The sequence below is a fragment of the Schistocerca cancellata genome, chromosome 6 (assembly GCF_023864275.1).
Source record: "Schistocerca cancellata isolate TAMUIC-IGC-003103 chromosome 6, iqSchCanc2.1, whole genome shotgun sequence".
Taxonomy (NCBI): domain Eukaryota; kingdom Metazoa; phylum Arthropoda; class Insecta; order Orthoptera; family Acrididae; genus Schistocerca; species Schistocerca cancellata.
Window position 1 is genome coordinate 499,628,150 of NC_064631.1, and position 16,917 is coordinate 499,645,066.

General features: G+C 42.1%; 1 protein-coding gene across 2 annotated transcripts in view; it reads left to right on the forward strand.

Annotated features, from left to right (window-relative positions):
* The window catches only part of LOC126190854 (carbohydrate sulfotransferase 11-like), a 362,774-nt gene that overhangs the window by 335,267 nt on the left and 10,590 nt on the right, over positions 1–16,917 (forward strand). For both annotated transcript variants that reach the window (XM_049931443.1, XM_049931444.1), the window contains one exon: positions 3,441–3,734. In XM_049931443.1, the coding sequence (XP_049787400.1) occupies positions 3,441–3,734 (294 nt within the window). The remainder of the gene's footprint in view (positions 1–3,440; positions 3,735–16,917) is intronic.

The window sequence follows — 16,917 nt, forward strand, 5'->3', positions numbered from 1 at the left end:
ACAGATAAAACAGTATACGGTCTTGAATTGTTAGCAGCAAGAACCTGTCCTTAGAATGCCACAAATCATGGCAGCGATGTCGAATTGCTTGTCGCAAACGTTCATGACTTCGATGTAAAGAGTTTGGTTCACTCTTTGACCTGGAGGAACATACTCATGAGGAAGTACTCATTTACTGTAAAAGGGTGCGATCAACATCGTCTTTGTTCTCGAACGTTGTCCTTTGACTTTTTTCGAAGCTGGTGATCCAGGACTCCGCCATCCAGCACTTTGTCGCTTCATACTGGTAGATCCAAGTTTCATACCTAGCAATAATCTTTGACATAAATGTGGGACCACGCCTGGCTCTGCCCAGTAGTTTAGCAGAAATTCTTGTTCTTTCCTCTTTCTGCTCGTCTGTTAGTGTGTAATGGACGTGTTTTGCGTTAAGTTTCCATTTTACTAAATCCTTTGACACATCATAATTCAAGTAAAGTTCTTATGAAACCTAAAGCACAGTTAAATGACGGTCTTCTTGCAATAACTGGCTTACACGCTCCACGTTTGCATCCGTAAGTGCTGTAGACAGGCGAGCAGCTCTGCGGCCGTCTTTCACTGAATCTCTGCTGCCACGAAACATTCTGCGCCACACGAAATCACGACTTCTTGAAAGTATCTCGCCTGCAAATGCTTGCTTAATCATCGTCGACGTTTCACTAGGTGTTTCACGAGTTTAACGCAGAACTTGACGTTCACTCTTCGCTCACAATCAGCATCCATTATGTCACTGTAACTCACATGCCGACCCAAGCACAGACCTGCCACCTTGTCAGTTTGTGCGGGAACATGTTGTAATTGTTGTGGTCTTCAGTCGTGCGACTGGTTTGATGCAGCTCTCCATGCTTCTCTATCCTGTGCAAGCTTCTTCATCTCCCAGTACTTATTGCAACCGACATCCCTCTGAATCTGCTTAGTGTATTCATCTCTTGGTCTACCTCTACGATTTTTACCCTCCACGCTGCCATCCAGTGCTAATTTTGTGATGCCCTGATGCTTCAGAACATGTCCTACCGACCGGTCCCTTCTTCTTGTCAAGTTGTGCCACAAACTCCTCTTCTCCCCAATTCTGTTCAATACCTCCTCATTAGTTATGTGCTCTAACGATCTAATCTTCAGCATTCTTCTGTAGCACCACATTTCGAAAGCTTCTATTCTCTTCCTGTCTAAACTACACTCCTGGAAATTGAAATAAGAACACCGTGAATTCATTGTCCCAGGAAGGGGAAACTTTATTGACACATTCCTGGGGTCAGATACATCACATGATCACACTGACAGAACCACAGGCACATAGACACAGTCAACAGAGCATGCACAATGTCGGCACTAGTACAGTGTATATCCACCTTTCGCAGCAATGCAGGCTGCTATTCTCCCATGGAGACGATCGTAGAGATGCTGGATGTAGTCCTGTGGAACGGCTTGCCATGCCATTTCTACCTGGCGCCTCAGTTGGACCAGCGTTCGTGCTGGACGTGCAGACCGCGTGAGACGACGCTTCATCCAGTCCCAAACATGCTCAATGGGGGACAGATCCGGAGATCTTGCTGGCCAGGGTAGTTGACTTACACCTTCTAGAGCACGTTGGGTGGCACGGGATACATGCGGACGTGCATTGTCCTGTTGGAACAGCAAGTTCCCTTGCCGGTCTAGGAATGGTAGAACGATGGGTTCGATGACGGTTTGGATGTACCGTGCACTATTCAGTGTCCCCTCGACGATCACCAGTGGTGTACGGCCAGTGTAGGAGATCGCTCCCCACACCATGATGCCGGGTGTTGGCCCTGTGTGCCTCGGTCGTATGCAGTCCTGATTGTGGCGCTCACCTGCACGGCGCCAAACACGCATACGACCATCATTGGCACCAAGGCAGAAGCGACTCTCATCGCTGAAGACGACACGTCTCCATTCGTCCCTCCATTCACGCATGTCGCGACACCACTGGAGGCGGGCTGCACGATGTTGGGGCGTGAGCGGAAGACGGCCTAATGGTGTGCGGGACCGTAGCCCAGCTTCATGGAGACGGTTGCGAATGGTCCTCGCCGATACCCCAGGAGCAACAGTGTCCCCAATTTGCTGGGAAGTGGTGGTGCGGTCCCCTACGGCACTGCGTAGGATCCTACGGTCTTGGCGTGCATCCGTGCGTCGCTGCGGTCCGGTCCCAGGTCGACGGGCACGTGCACCTTCCGCCGACCACTGGCGACAACATCGATGTACTGTGGAGACCTCACGCCCCACGTGTTGAGCAATTCGGCGGTACGTCCACCCGGCCTCCCGCATGCCCACTATACGCCCTCGCTCAAAGTCCGTCAACTGCACATACGGTTCACGTCCACGCTGTCGCGGCATGCTACCAGTGTTAAAGACTGCGATGGAGCTCCGTATGCCACGGCAAACTGGCTGACTCTGACGGCGGCGGTGCACAAATGCTGCGCAGCTAGCGCCATTCGACGGCCAACACCGCGGTTCCTGGTGTGTCCGCTGTGCCGTGCGTGTGATCATTGCTTGTACAGCCCTCTCGCAGTGTCCGGAGCAAGTATGGTGGGTCTGACACACCGGTGTCAATGTGTTCTTTTTTCCATTTCCAGGAGTGTATTTATCGTCCACGTTTCACTTCCATACATGGCTTCACTCCATACAAATACTTTCAGAAACGACATCCTGACATTTAAATCTATACTCGATGTTAACAAATTTTCTTCTTCAGAAACGCTTTCCTTGCCATTACCAGTCTACATTTTATATCCTCTCTACTTCGACCATCATCAGTTATTTTGCTCCCCAAATAGCAAAACTCCTTTACTACTTTAAGTGTCTCATTTCCTAATCTAATTCCCTCAGCATCACCCGACTTAATTCGACTACATTCCATGATCCTCGTTTTGCTTTTGTTGATGTTCATCTTATATCCTCCTTTCAAAACACTGTCTATTCCGTTTAACTGCTCTTCCAAGTCCTTTGCTGTCTCTGACAGAATTACAATGTCATCGGCGAACCTCAAAGTTTTTATTTCTTCTCCATGGATTTTAATACCTACTCCGAACTTTTGTTTTGTTTCCTTTATTGCTTGCTCAATATACAGATTGAATAACATCGGGGATAGGCTACAACCCTGTCTCACTCCTTTCCCAACCACTGCTTCCATGTCCCTCGACTCTTATAACTGCCACCTGGTTTCTGTACAATTTGTAAATAGCCTTTCGCTGCCTGTATTTTACCCCTGCCACCTTCAGAATTTGTATGAGATAACAGGTAACATAAAAACAACATTTATTGCTTTTTAGTATTGCAAACTCAGGAAAAAAAGGTCATTGGAACTTGTCTTACAAAGGAAATATATGAAACGAAATTTGGAGGAGTTTTGCGTTCACGAAATGTATAACTGAAATTTCTGCACGCAGGCGGCCTCGACGTCGTGGATGTACAACTTCAACCTGCTGGCGGGCTACAGCCCCAAGTACCTGCAGACGACGAAGGAGGTGCCGTTGAGCCTGGCGCGCCAGCGCTACCCGCGACCGTCGCTCGCCGAGCTGCGCGCCGCCCTCAACAAGTCCGTGTCCTTCCTTATCGTGCGGCATCCGCTGCAGCGGCTGCTTTCCGCCTACCGCGACAAGCTGGAGAACGCGCTGCCGCACACGTTCCACCAGAGGATGGGCGCGCAGATTGTCCGTAAATACAGGAAAGGACCTCCAAAGGTACGAGAGAGAGAGAGAGGCGATAAATTTCATGTTTAAGGCATGTACTTGCTGAGGCCCCTAACGCTTTCACATCCAATAACTTTGAGTTAAAATTCTATTCTTTCCACCAAGACGAAGCCATAGGCTCGTTGAACAAAGACACGCCCGTTTTAACAACTTCATAATCATGGAGATACACGTATTAACTTCTTTTAGTGATATTTTTTCGCCGGAATAATACATATGTATGAGACGATCTCAGCGCTACAACTCTTCGGTGGTAAAAACTAAAAAGCTGCAAAAACACGTTGGTTTTTGTTTCATGAGGCCTTGTCAATGTGGAAAGAGACTGCATACGAACCAGTTACAGGTTATTTGAGGAAGATTACAACATCAGTGAATCATAGTTGAAATGAGTCAGTTCGTACAAATGCCCAGGTGTAACAATTCGTAGGAATATGAAATGGAATAAGTCCAGTCTTAGATAAAACTAACTGCAGGCTTCAGCTCATCACTCTACAAAGACGATTGCTACAAAACACTTATGTGATCATCCATCCTAGACTACTGCACAAGTCTGTTGGACCCATCCCAAATAGAGCCAACAGGAAATATCTAAAGTATACAAAAAAGGGAGTACAAATAGTCACAGGTTTGAATGACATTTGGGAGAGCATCAGACATACTCAAAAACAAGAGCGTCTAGACGTCTAAAGGTACACATCAAATGGTTCAAATGGCTCTGATCACTATGGGTCTTAACATCTTAGGTCATCAGTCCCCTAGAACTTAGAACTACTTAAACCTAACTAACCTAAGGACATCACACACATCCATGCCCAAGGCAGGATTCGAACCTGAGGCCGTAGCAGTCCCGCGGTTCCGGTCTGCAGCGCCTAGAACCGCACGGCCACAGCGGCTGGCCATTTCAAATCATTCCCTGGACCAACGTCTTGTTTTCGTCTTCTTCTTCTTCTTCTTCTTTAAACGCAGTGGAAAAGTTTCATCTGCATTTATATCCATTGTCAATAGTGTCAAAATACAGCATACAGGAACAGCTCAAATGGTTCAAATGGCTCTGAGCACTATGGGACTTAACATCTGAGCTCATCAGTCCCCTAGAACTTAGAACTACTTAAACCTAACTAACATAAGGACATCACACACATTCATGCCCGAGGCAGGATTCGAACCTGCGGCCGTAGCAGTTCCACGGTTCCGGACTGCAGCGGCTTCAGCTCTTCACTCTACAAAGACGATTGCTACAAAACACTTATGTGATCATCCATCCTAGACTACTGCACAAGTCTGTTGGACCCATCCCAAATAGAGCCAACAGGAAATATCTAAAGTATACAAAAAAGGGAGTACAAATAGTCAGAGGTTTGACAGACATTTGCGAGAGCATCAGACATACTCAAAAACAAGAGCGTGTAGACGTCTAAAGGATGGGTCTTAACATCTTAGGTCATCAGTCCCCTAGAACTTAGAACTACTTAAACCTAACTAACCTAAGGACATCACACACATCCATGCCCGAGGCAGGATTCGAACCTGAGGCCGTAGCAGTCCCGCGGTTCCGGTCTGCAGCGCCTAGAACCGCACGGCCACAGCGGCCGGCCATTTCAAATCATTCCCTGGACCAACATCTTGTTTTCGTCTTCTTCTTCTTCTTTAAATGCAGTGGAAATGTTTCATCTGCATTTATATCCATTGTCACTAGTGTCAAAATACAGCATACAGGAACAGCTCAAATGGTTCAAATGGCTCTGAGCACTATGGGACTTAACATCTGAGCACATCAGTCCCCTAGAACTTAGAACTACTTAAACCTAACTAACCTAAGGACATCACACACATCCATGCCCGAGGCAGGATTCGAACCTGCGGCCGTAGCAGTTCCGCGGTTCCGGACTGCAGCGGCTAGAACCGCATGGCCACTGCGGCCGGCAAGGTATACATCAACTACTCTTCAAAAGGCTATTTATGTGGTTTCAAGGACCAGCATTAAGTGAATAATTTGCGAATGTACAACCCCTTACATATCGCATTTCATCCACTCACGCTGCAGAGAAGTGAATATTAATGGTCAGCCTCCTTCAGTGAAGAAGGGACAGTATTTCTGAAATGATGAAGCCCATGAAGTGTCCACTTGTTCATGAGTTCAACTTGTACAGTAATCGTAAAAATGGCAGCGTTGTAAAGTGAATGAGTCATCAAAGCTGTCAAGCATGCGGATAGAGTGCAACCAGAAAAGAGGGCAGGTCACTCCTGTTTTACCCTTCTCATAAAGAAGTGGTTGATTGGTTGGATGATGCGGGGTAGGGGACCAAACAATGAGGTCATTGGTCCCATTGGATTACAGAAGGATGGGGAAGGAAATTGGTCATGCCATTTCAAAGGAAACATCCTGGCATTGGCCTGTCCAGTGTGCTGACCACTGCATAACGTCGCTCAGTGTAAAGAAGTGATGCACAGAATTGCACACTAGTATTGCTAATATCTATCAATTGTAGAGTACTAAAGAACATTCCCCTTCCTGTTATGTTATTGGAGCTTCTCTCAAAAAAATAAATTAAATAAAATAATAAAAAATAGCATAGTTCAGGAAAAACATTCATATGAAATGCACCTTCCTCTACTCACAAACAATATCTTGCAAATAGTAGACGTAAATGAACAGGTAGGTTCCATACATCTGCTGTTTTAGAAGTTGTGTGACACTGCACCCTGTTGTCAACTGATACTGAATACAGGATTATATCATGTGTCTTTACACGTATGTGACTGCATTGAAAGAATTCTGACTAATAAGGTCCAGTACATTAAACTCAGTGTCAAATGTTTAGTAGAAATATAAGTAATAGCGTGTGTATCCCAATGAGGCATAGAAGTCCACTAATGTTTCCAGTAACACACGTGATTTATCAGGTAAGGTCAACACAGTATCAACAGTCTGCTGATTAACCTGTCTACTGGAAAATGAGCTTTGTGGGGAGTAGCAGTTACAGACATCAGTGAAGACAATTATTCTTTGGTCAACCAACAGAGATGTGTTTGCAAGTTTATTCTTTGTGAGTTTGTTATTGAGTTAGTTCTCTGTTTATTGGTTGTCAAGTGATAGTTTGCTGTTGTAATCAGTAAAATGAATAGTTATTGTGAGCTATTCTGTGAGCGTCTGCTTTGTAATCTACACTAACAGTAATATCTATAAAAAGGTGACCCTGAAAGCACAAAAGGAAACAGCAAATTCAAGTACGGTGCAGAGCAAGATAGTGACTTTGTGTTATGATGATGGTGCAGGCCAGGTAGAAGAACACCTTTCAGACTTGCTAGACTTGTAGCTAGAGAGACAGATTAGGGACCTGCAGATGCATCAAATGGACATGGAGAGTTGTGTCGACAAGTTCTATATATGGCAGACAAAGGAACTGCGGAGTCTAACGCATCCCCAAGCCAACCATGAAAACACAAGTGCTGAAAGCAGTTAATAGGCTAGACCAGTGATCGTCAAATTGTTTTGCGCAGTGCCAATACTGACATTGTGGAGTAGCACCTTGGTCTGCTTATGTACTGATATTTAATCACACTACTCTCAATTCCAGTCTCATCATTCCCTTGGGTTGACCCTGTTCACAGAAATTTACAATAACTGCTTCTGGCATGAACATGAAGTAAATCTAGTGCATACTGGTTGTTTGAGCATATGGATGCAGCACCAGAACATCTCTTCAGCATCCTTCTGCATTCATTTCAGCTGAAAATAACTATAAGTTACATGTTTTTGTGTCAGTCTGGACGATCCTGGTTGGTTATATACTAATTCTTTCTTTTTGCCATTGATGGAACTCACCCATTGACTTTAAAACATAGATTCCCCTCCCCTTGGAGACCAAAATTACCTCTTGCGTCCTTCCTTGCACATATTTACCCACAGCATCCCATCTCACTGGACAGGGTAGACTGTAAAACATTCACAATGGGCATCATTGCTTGCTACTGGAAATAAAACTAGTATGTAAAATTCGACTCTATCAGTGCTGATTCCTGCCATTGCCACTTGACAGAATAATGCCAAGCCCTGCTCTTTCAGTTCCACTATATGCTGCAGGTCAGGTCAGCCATTAGTTGTTCTTGGTCCTTCCATAGGCCTTCTAGGAAGTGTCTTGGGGGCAGCAGTGTAGGACTCAATTGTCCATGTACTGATGTACTGCAACGTGTCCTGCTCCCTGCAAAGCTGTCACTTCCACTATGGCATTTCCTGTGCTATGTGCTAGGGACTGTAGAAGTCTCACTACTGCTATTCTGACATCCAGAAAATCATTTAGGTTTGTATAATGTTTAAACTCTGATGCACTGTGTCCTTGGTTGTTTTCATATCTTTTGCTAATTCCTAACCAATTCCCATATTGCTTTAATATATTTTTTAATATGCCCTGTTCCAAATTTGTCAACTGCATAGTATGCAACTCCACAGTTGCTCTATTTTTATTTACTATTTCCAGCACTTGTCACAATGCGTTATTTAATTCCCAGATTTAATCAGTATATGCCTTTGGAAAAAAATTTCTCAACACTGCAATATATGTGGTGCTAGATCCAATACTTGGCACAATTGTTCTTATAGCCAATCATACAAGAGATGTAACCTCAGGTACTGTCTTCCTATCTCTTCGAATACTCCCTTCCTTTTGACACCAAGATGTAATCTAGTGAGTGTCTCCTCCAGCCTTCGTACCTCATTTCTTACTTCTCACAAATTGGAAGTCAATCTCAGTTTCTAATGATGGCTAGTCAGTATGATGTCCTCATGCCTGGAGAACAGCATTCCTCCTTTGAGTTACTGATTTCGAAGTGCATCCATCACTTCTCCACCGAAGAGACAAACCTCACCAAAATTACTGCAAACATCATCCTCGACCTTGGTCGAAACTCATCCTGGGGAAAGGAATCCATTTCATTCTCTCTCTCCCTCTCAAAAGCCTCAATGCACGTGGTCCACAACACTAAGCTATCTACCATCCCCACTACCAAAACATATTACCAAATGAAAACACAAATCTGACTGTTGTTGTTGTTGTCTTCAGTCCAGAGACTGATTTGATGCAACTCTCCATGCTACTCTATCCTGTGCAAGCTTCTTCATCTTCCAGTACCTACTGTGACCTACATCCTTCTGAAACTGTTTAGTGTATTCATCCCTTGGTCTCCCTCTATGATTTTTACCCTCCGCACTGCCCCCAAATACTAAATTGGTGATCCCTTGATGCCTCAGAATATGTCCTACCAACCGATCCCTTCTTTTAGTCAAGTTGTGCCACAAATTTCTCTTCTCCCCAATTCTATTCAAGACCTCCTCATTAGTTACGTGATCTACCCATCTAATCTTCAGCATCCTTCTGTAGCACCACATTTCAAAACTTTGATTCTCTTTTTGTCTAAACTATTTATCGTCCACGTTTCACTTCCATACATGGCTACACTCCATACAAATACTTTTAGAAAAGACTTCCTGACACTTAAATCTATACTTGATGTCAACAAATTTCTCTTCTTCAGATACGCTTTCCTTGCCATTACCAGTCTACATTTTATATCCTGTCTACTTTGACCATCATCAGATATTTTGCTCCCCAAATAGCAAAACTCATTTACATCTTTAAGAGTCTCATTTCCTAATCTAATACCCACAGCATCACCCAATTTAATTCGACTACATTCCATTATCCTTGTTTTGCTTTTGTTGATGTTCATCTTATATCCTCCTTTCAAGACATTGTCCATTCTGTTCAACTGCTCTTCCAAGTCCTTTGCTGTCTCTGACAGAATTACAATGTCATCGGCGAACCTCAAAGTTTTTATTTCTTCTCCATGGATTTTAATACCTACCCCGAATTTTTCTTTTGTTTCCTTTACTGCTTGCTAAATATACAGATTGAGTAACATTGGCGATAGGCTACAACCTTGTCTCTCTCCCTTCCCAACCACTGCTTCCCTTTCGTGCCCCTCGACTTTCATAACTGTCATCTGGTTTCTGCACAAATTGTACATAGCCTTTCGCTCCCTATATTTTACCCCTGCCACCTTCAGAATTTGAAAAAGAGTATTCCAGTCAACATTGTCAAAAGCTTTCTTTAAGTCTACAAATGCTAGAAACATAGGTTTGCCTTTCCTTAATCTATTTTCTAAGATAGGTCGTAGGGTCAGTATTGCCTCACTTGTTCCAACATTTCTATGGAATCCAAACTGATCTTCCACCAGGTCAGCTTCTAACAGTTTTTCCATTCATCTGTAAAGAATTCGTGTTAGTATTTTGCAGCCGTGGCTTATTAAACTGATAGTTCGGTAATTTTCACATCTGTCAACCCCTGCTTTCTTTGGGATTGGAACGATTACATTCTTCTTGAAGTCTGAGGGTATTTTGCCTGTCTCATACATCTTGCTCACCAGATGGTAGAGTTTTGTCAGGGCTGGCTCTCCCAAGGCTATCAGTAGTTCTAATGGAATGTTGTCTACTCCTGGGGCCTTGTTTTGACATAGGTCTTTCTGTGCTCTGTCAAACTCTTCATGCAGTATCAAATCTCCCATTTCATCTTCATCCACATCCTCTTCCATTTCCATAATATTGTCCTCAAGAACATCACCCTTGTATACCCTCTATATACTCCTTCCAACTTTCTGCTTTCCCTTCTTTGTTTCAAACTGGGTTTGCATCTGAGCTCTTGATATTCATGCAAGTGGTTCTCTTTTCTCCAATGGTCTCTTTAATTTTCCTGTAGGCAGTATCTATCTTACCCCTAGTGAGATAAGCCTCTACATCCTTACATTTGTCCTCTAGCCACCCCTGCCTAGCCATTTTGCACTACCTGTAGATCTCATTTTTGAGACGTTTGTATTCCTTTTTGCCTGTTTCATTTACAGCATTTTTTTATTTTCTCCTTTCATTAATTAAATTCAATATCTCTTCTGTTACCCAAGGATTTCTATTAGCCTTTGTCTTTTTACCTGCTTGATCCTCTGCTGCCTTCACTATTTCATCTCTCAAAGCTACCCATTCTTCTTCTACTGTATTTCTTTCCCCATTCTTGTCAATTGTTCCCTAATGCTCTCCGTGAAACTCTGTACAACCTCTAGTTCTGTCTCCTTAAATTCCCACCTTTTTGCAGTTTCTTTAGTTTTAATCTACAGTTCATAACCAATAGATTGTGATCAGAGTCCACATATGCCCCTGAAATGTCTTACAATTTAAAACCTGATTCCTAAATTTCTGTCTTACCATTATATAATCTATGTGAAACATGTCAGTATCTCCAGGCTTCTTCCATGTATACAACCTTCTTTCATGATTCTTGAACCAAGTGTTAGCTATGATTAAGTTATGCTCTGTGCAGAATTCTACCAGGCAGCTTCCTCCTTCATTTCTTACCCCCATTCCATATTCACCTACTTCTCTTCCTTTTCCTACTATCAAATTCCAGTCACCCATGACTATAAAATTTTCGTCTCCCTTCAGTATCTGAAAAATTTCTTTTATCTCATCATACATTTCATCAACCTCTTCATCATCTGCGGAGTTAGTTGGCATATAAACTTGTACTACTGTGGTAGGTGTGGGCTTCATATCTATCTTGGCCACAATAATGTGTTCACTATGCTGTTTGTAGTAGCTTACCTGCATTCCTATTTTTTTATTCATTATTAAACCTACTCCTGCGTTGCCTCTATTTCATTTTGTATTTATAACCCTGTATTCACCTGACCAGAAGTCTTGTTCCTCCTGCCACCAAACTTCACTAATTCCCACTATATCTAACTTTAACCTATCCATTTCCCTTTTTAAATTTTCTAACCTACCTGCCCGATTAAGGGACCTGACATTCCACACTCCGACCCGTAGAATGCCAGTTTTCTTTGTCCTGATAACGATGTCCTCCTGAGTAGTCTCCACCTAGAGATCCGAATGGAGGACAATTTACCTCTGGAATATTTTACCCAAGAGGACGCCATCATCATTTAACAATACAGTAAAGCTGCACGCCCTCAGGAAAAATTGTGGCTGTAGTTTCCCCTTGCTTTCAGCCGCTTGCAGTACCAGCACAGCAAGGCCGTTTTGGTTAGTGTTACAAGGTCAGATCAGTAATCATCCAGACTGTTGCCCCTGCAACAAGTGAAAAGGCTGCTACCCCTCTTCAAGAACCACACATTTGTCTGGCCTCTCAACAGATACCCCTCCGTTGGTGTTGCACCTACGGTACGGCTATCTGCATCATTGAGGCACGCAAGCATGCCCACCAACAGCAAGGTCCATGGTTCATGGGGGTGGGAGGACAAATCTGACTAACCTACTAACCTAACACAATACAATAATTTCATCAAAGTAAGACAATCATGTCAACATAACACAATTTACTGAAAATCTTTTCTATACATTCTGAAACTCTTGTCCTTCATTAGTGCAACTGGGTGCTTAATGTACCTTGTTGGAATCTTGCACATGAGTTTTTGCTTTCTTCCATTCCTTCTTGTCCTGTACCTCCTTGGAACATGGTGGCACTAGCAGCTGCAGTAAAACATCTAGAGCTCCCTTAAAATGCTTGATGCACACCCATGTGGAAAATTCTGGCTTGCTTCAACAAATGCAATTCTACATTTACAGGCAATTTCATCTGTGTGACTTGGTATGGTCCCCAGTGATGCATGATAAAGTTCTTTGTTTCACTCCTTGGTGTATTGGGGCTTACTAACATTACCCACTGGCAAAACCTTAATTCCAGCAACTTAACAGTACATCATCCCATTTTCTCTTGCCACTTGAGTGCCTTAGTATGTGCCCTTTCCACTCACTTCCACACCTCTCTTAACGGTTTTGCAAAATTTCATACCCATTCTCCATTTTTCCTAATTTTATGCTCAATAACTTCAAAACATGAAGGTGTATGCTTATTGTTCACAATGTCATATGGCGAGAGCCCAACACTGTCATGCGTTGAATTATATACAGCGACAACATAGGGTAGATAAATGTCCTAACAAGAGCCAATGCTGTCATGCGCTTTTCACTTATATGCGACCACAACACAGAGTAGATAAATGACCCAGTCATTGTGGTTACTGTTTATATAATAGCTCAAAATTTTAATGATGGTATAGTGAACATGCTCAGTTCTGTTTGCTTGTGGATAAAGGGGACTAGTTCTTAGTGTCCATATTCACAACAGATAACACAGTTGCTTAATTAGTTCAGACATGAAGTTGGTGCTCTGATCCATAATTACTGTATCAGGGACACTAAATATCAATAACCAGTTATCCACCACTGCTTGTGCTATTATGCTGAGTTGCTGATTAGGAATGGCAATCATTGCAACATAACACAAAAAGTGGTATATGGCAGTTAACACATAGCAGTTACCTATCAGTATTTTGTTAAATGGATCCAAGGCATCCAGTCTCACATTTTCAAATGGCTTGGATGCCCCTGGTAATCTTTGAAGTGGTGCTTGGCACATTCTGCACATGCAAGCAATTCTTTCATAATAGTCAGCGTCCTGTCTTCATGTACTCCACCAATATTGTTCAGTTATCCTGTAACCAGTTGTTCTTTGTCCCCCATGTCCTGTTAATGCATGATTGTGAGCCTCTGTTAATGTTTCTTCTTTAGGATTGCAGGTATCATGTTGCACACCATGGACATCATTATCCTACGTAGTAGTCCATCATCTATAGTGCACTGTGGTTGCATTTGAAACGGCTGGCAGTCCACTCAACAGTCTGCACCTTCTGCCACACCACACAGCTTTAGCCGAGCCCTTGTGTCACCACAATCTCTCTGCTTAGCCCATCTGCTTTCCCACACTACTTTCCTGGCTTGTAAACTACTTCAAAGTCAAATTCACTTAATTTCAGTGCCCATAAAGTCACCATGCTTGAGGGATCTTTGAGCCATAATGGCACTTAATTGTCATGTGATCAGTTATGATTCTGAATTTTCTACCGTATGGACACCACAGAAAGTAAGTGACACCATATATTAAACTCAAAGTTTCCTTCTCTGTGATAGAGTGATTCCATTCAGCTTTATTTAACAGTTTTGGTGTGCATGCTATTGGGTGTTCTTTCCCAGTTACTTCCTGACTTAAAAATGCATCTGAACATCTAGTTGCTTAGATAACAGGACAGGATAAATTATTCTTCATAATCTGGGAATATTAATACAGGGGTAATTTCTTGAGTGATGCTTGACACCCTTCTTTAATAACTGTGTCAAAATGGTCTGGTGATGTCAGCTAACCCCTTTACAAATTTTGCTATAATATGAGGGTGCTTTGAATAGTTCTTGGAACATAATAGAAAAAAAGTACTTACATCACTGAAACTTTTTTTTTATTTTTCAATGTAATCTCTTTGTAGATTAATGCATTTGGCCCAATGATGTTCCATTGCCTTGATCCCATCTCGAAAATGAGTTTCCTCCAGACCGGCAAAATAGTTGTAAACTCCAGCTATCAATTCTCTGTTTGAAGTGAATCTTTGTCCACCAAGAAAAATTTTCAGTTTTGGGAAGAGATGGAAGTCTGATGGAGCCATATCAGGTGAATAAGGTGTGTGTGGCAACAATTCATACCTTAGTTTGGGTAATTTTGCCATGGAAATGACACATGTTTTTGATCCAGCATCAAAAGTCACAGCGCCCATCTTGCAGATATTTTTTTTCATTTCTAATCCTTCAGTTAAAATGTGATGTGCTCTATCAGATGACATCTGGAAAGCATGAGCGATTTCGTGCACTTTCTATCAGTAATCCTCCATGACCATTTTGTGCACTTTTGCGCTGATTTCTGGAGTAGTGACACATCTTGGCCAACCACTGTGCAGATCATCATCTAAACTCTCCCGACCAAATTTAAATTCATTTATTCACTTGACAACAGTTGTATGTGAAGGAGCAGAGTCCCCTCAGTGTATTCTGGAAATCAGCATGAATGTCCTTTGCTTTCATACCTTTCTTTATGAAGAACTTAATCACTGCTTGAATCTCGATTTTTTTCCATCTTTGCAAATCACTATGCAGGAACAACAACAGAGCCATATCACTGCCACAGCTTTTTTCCAAGAGCACTGACGTGGCACCTGTTTACAGGCAACAGTCAGATTAATATCATGTGAACAACTCATTGAACTAGCGCTGACTTCTCGTGGTGATTCCGAGAACTTTTCAAACCACCCTTGTAGTTTGATAGTTCCAGAAAGGCTATAGCTGTATCATAGTTTGTGGTAGCAGGAAATCCCATACTGCACATATCGATCTTGGATCAGTCCTTACAGCATTTTGGCTACCAGTGGGTTGCACCTGACCCCACTCTCACCACCCCACTGCCTCCCAGGAGTTGTGATAACACTAAATGGGGGTCATGAGCTTACTGAAAAGAAAAGAAAATGTGATTTAAAAAAGTAATTAATAAATTTGAAAGGAAAGCAAAGCAGAACACATTTTGACACAATAAAAAGTTAAAATTCTCGTTTACACTGATATGCACTTGTAAATAGGACTGTATGAGCACTCCACCATGCATTAATAATCAACTTTTCAGCACTAAATTAAAATGAGTTTAGTTTATTAGTGAGTGTCTTGAACCTGACTTGCACAGCAAAGTACTGTTTTATTAGAAATAGACAATCTAAGTTCTTTTTCTATGTTCAGTTGACATCTATCTTTTGTCTTCAAAGCAACCAATGCATAAAAACCAGTTTGGCACAGATAGGATGTTGAAAATGCTAATATTTTACAAAATTCTTTTATTTTCAAGGCAGAAAACTCATCACCCACCCCTTCCTAAAATTCAAAGAGTGATTTATTATTTAATTGTCTTTGGATTTCGCCACTTGCTGTGGCATATATATGAGGAAGGGGATGGTGGGCAGGATTGGGGGGGGGGGGTGAAAATTATGACTGAAAATTTGGTTTCAATTACTGAAATGTAGAGAAATGCTTGTCTAGATAGTTCACATTCACTGATGCAAAGTGACACTTTTTGATTTTTAATGTTAAGCATGCCACACATATCCTCATAAAAACTTCTTCTAACCACTGTGTGTCCTCCTTCAGATCCTTGAAAAAGCAATAATATGATAGAAGCACACCATCGCTGATGTGGCTTCAAGCTTCTCAACACCCTATCTAACATCACTTTAAATGTGGCTGGTGCACTCTTAAGCACAGAAGGCACCCATTGGTAACTGTAATGACATCAGGGGATGGTAAATGTGGTCTTTGACTGGTCTTCTAGCACTATTTTCAACCGGTGGTAACAATGTTTTGCAACCGTGATTGAAAAACAGCACTAAACTAATGATAGTTGCAACAGAACCTGTATTTCTTCATCCTGTCTGATGATTTCTTAAGCACAATGATAACCATTTCTCCCCAGATGCTATTACTTTCTTTAATAGTGGCATCATCCAGATGCTGAACGATAAACTTCTCCCTTACTGATTTCAAAAGATGAGGTCTTCTACATACTTTCCAGTATACCTGAGATTTGTCCCTGTTAGAATTCTGTGTTTTGCAGTGGGTGTCATCAGCAATGGTCCAGTAGGATTGAAAAAAATTGCAAACTTTACTAATAGTTTCTCCTTAGCTACCACATCTCCTCTCTTCAAATATCTACTTTCTCATGTAATGCACGTGTATTAATGGTTTGCTTATGGCAGCCTTTTTTCCAAAACCATCTTGCTAGCACCTAAATTATCCATACTATCTGGAACCTGTGATGCTACATGTTGTTATTGAAGGCAGCAACATGTCCCACTTCCTTTCTACTGTGCCAATGAAAGATGGTTATGTAAAAACCTTAATTTATGGTAGTGGTGCTAGAAGAAAGACCACTTACTGTGTACATTGTTTTTATTTATGCATGGATATGAAATACAAATGTAATCACAGCAAAACCACAAGGTGCGATAGAGGGTGAGTGTTTTACTTATGGAGAAGGAACCATTTACACTTTGACTTCATAACATGGTGGTGGCACGAGTACCAAAAAAGAAGTCATGATGACAGTGACTGTTGTTCCAAAAAACAAAAACGAAAGAAGATTGTACAGAATTACTTCATTATTTACTAATTTACTTCTTGACTTTGGGATGCTAATGCTCTGACTGGCAATGATTTTAGTTATTAAAAGCTTAAATGTGAATATTT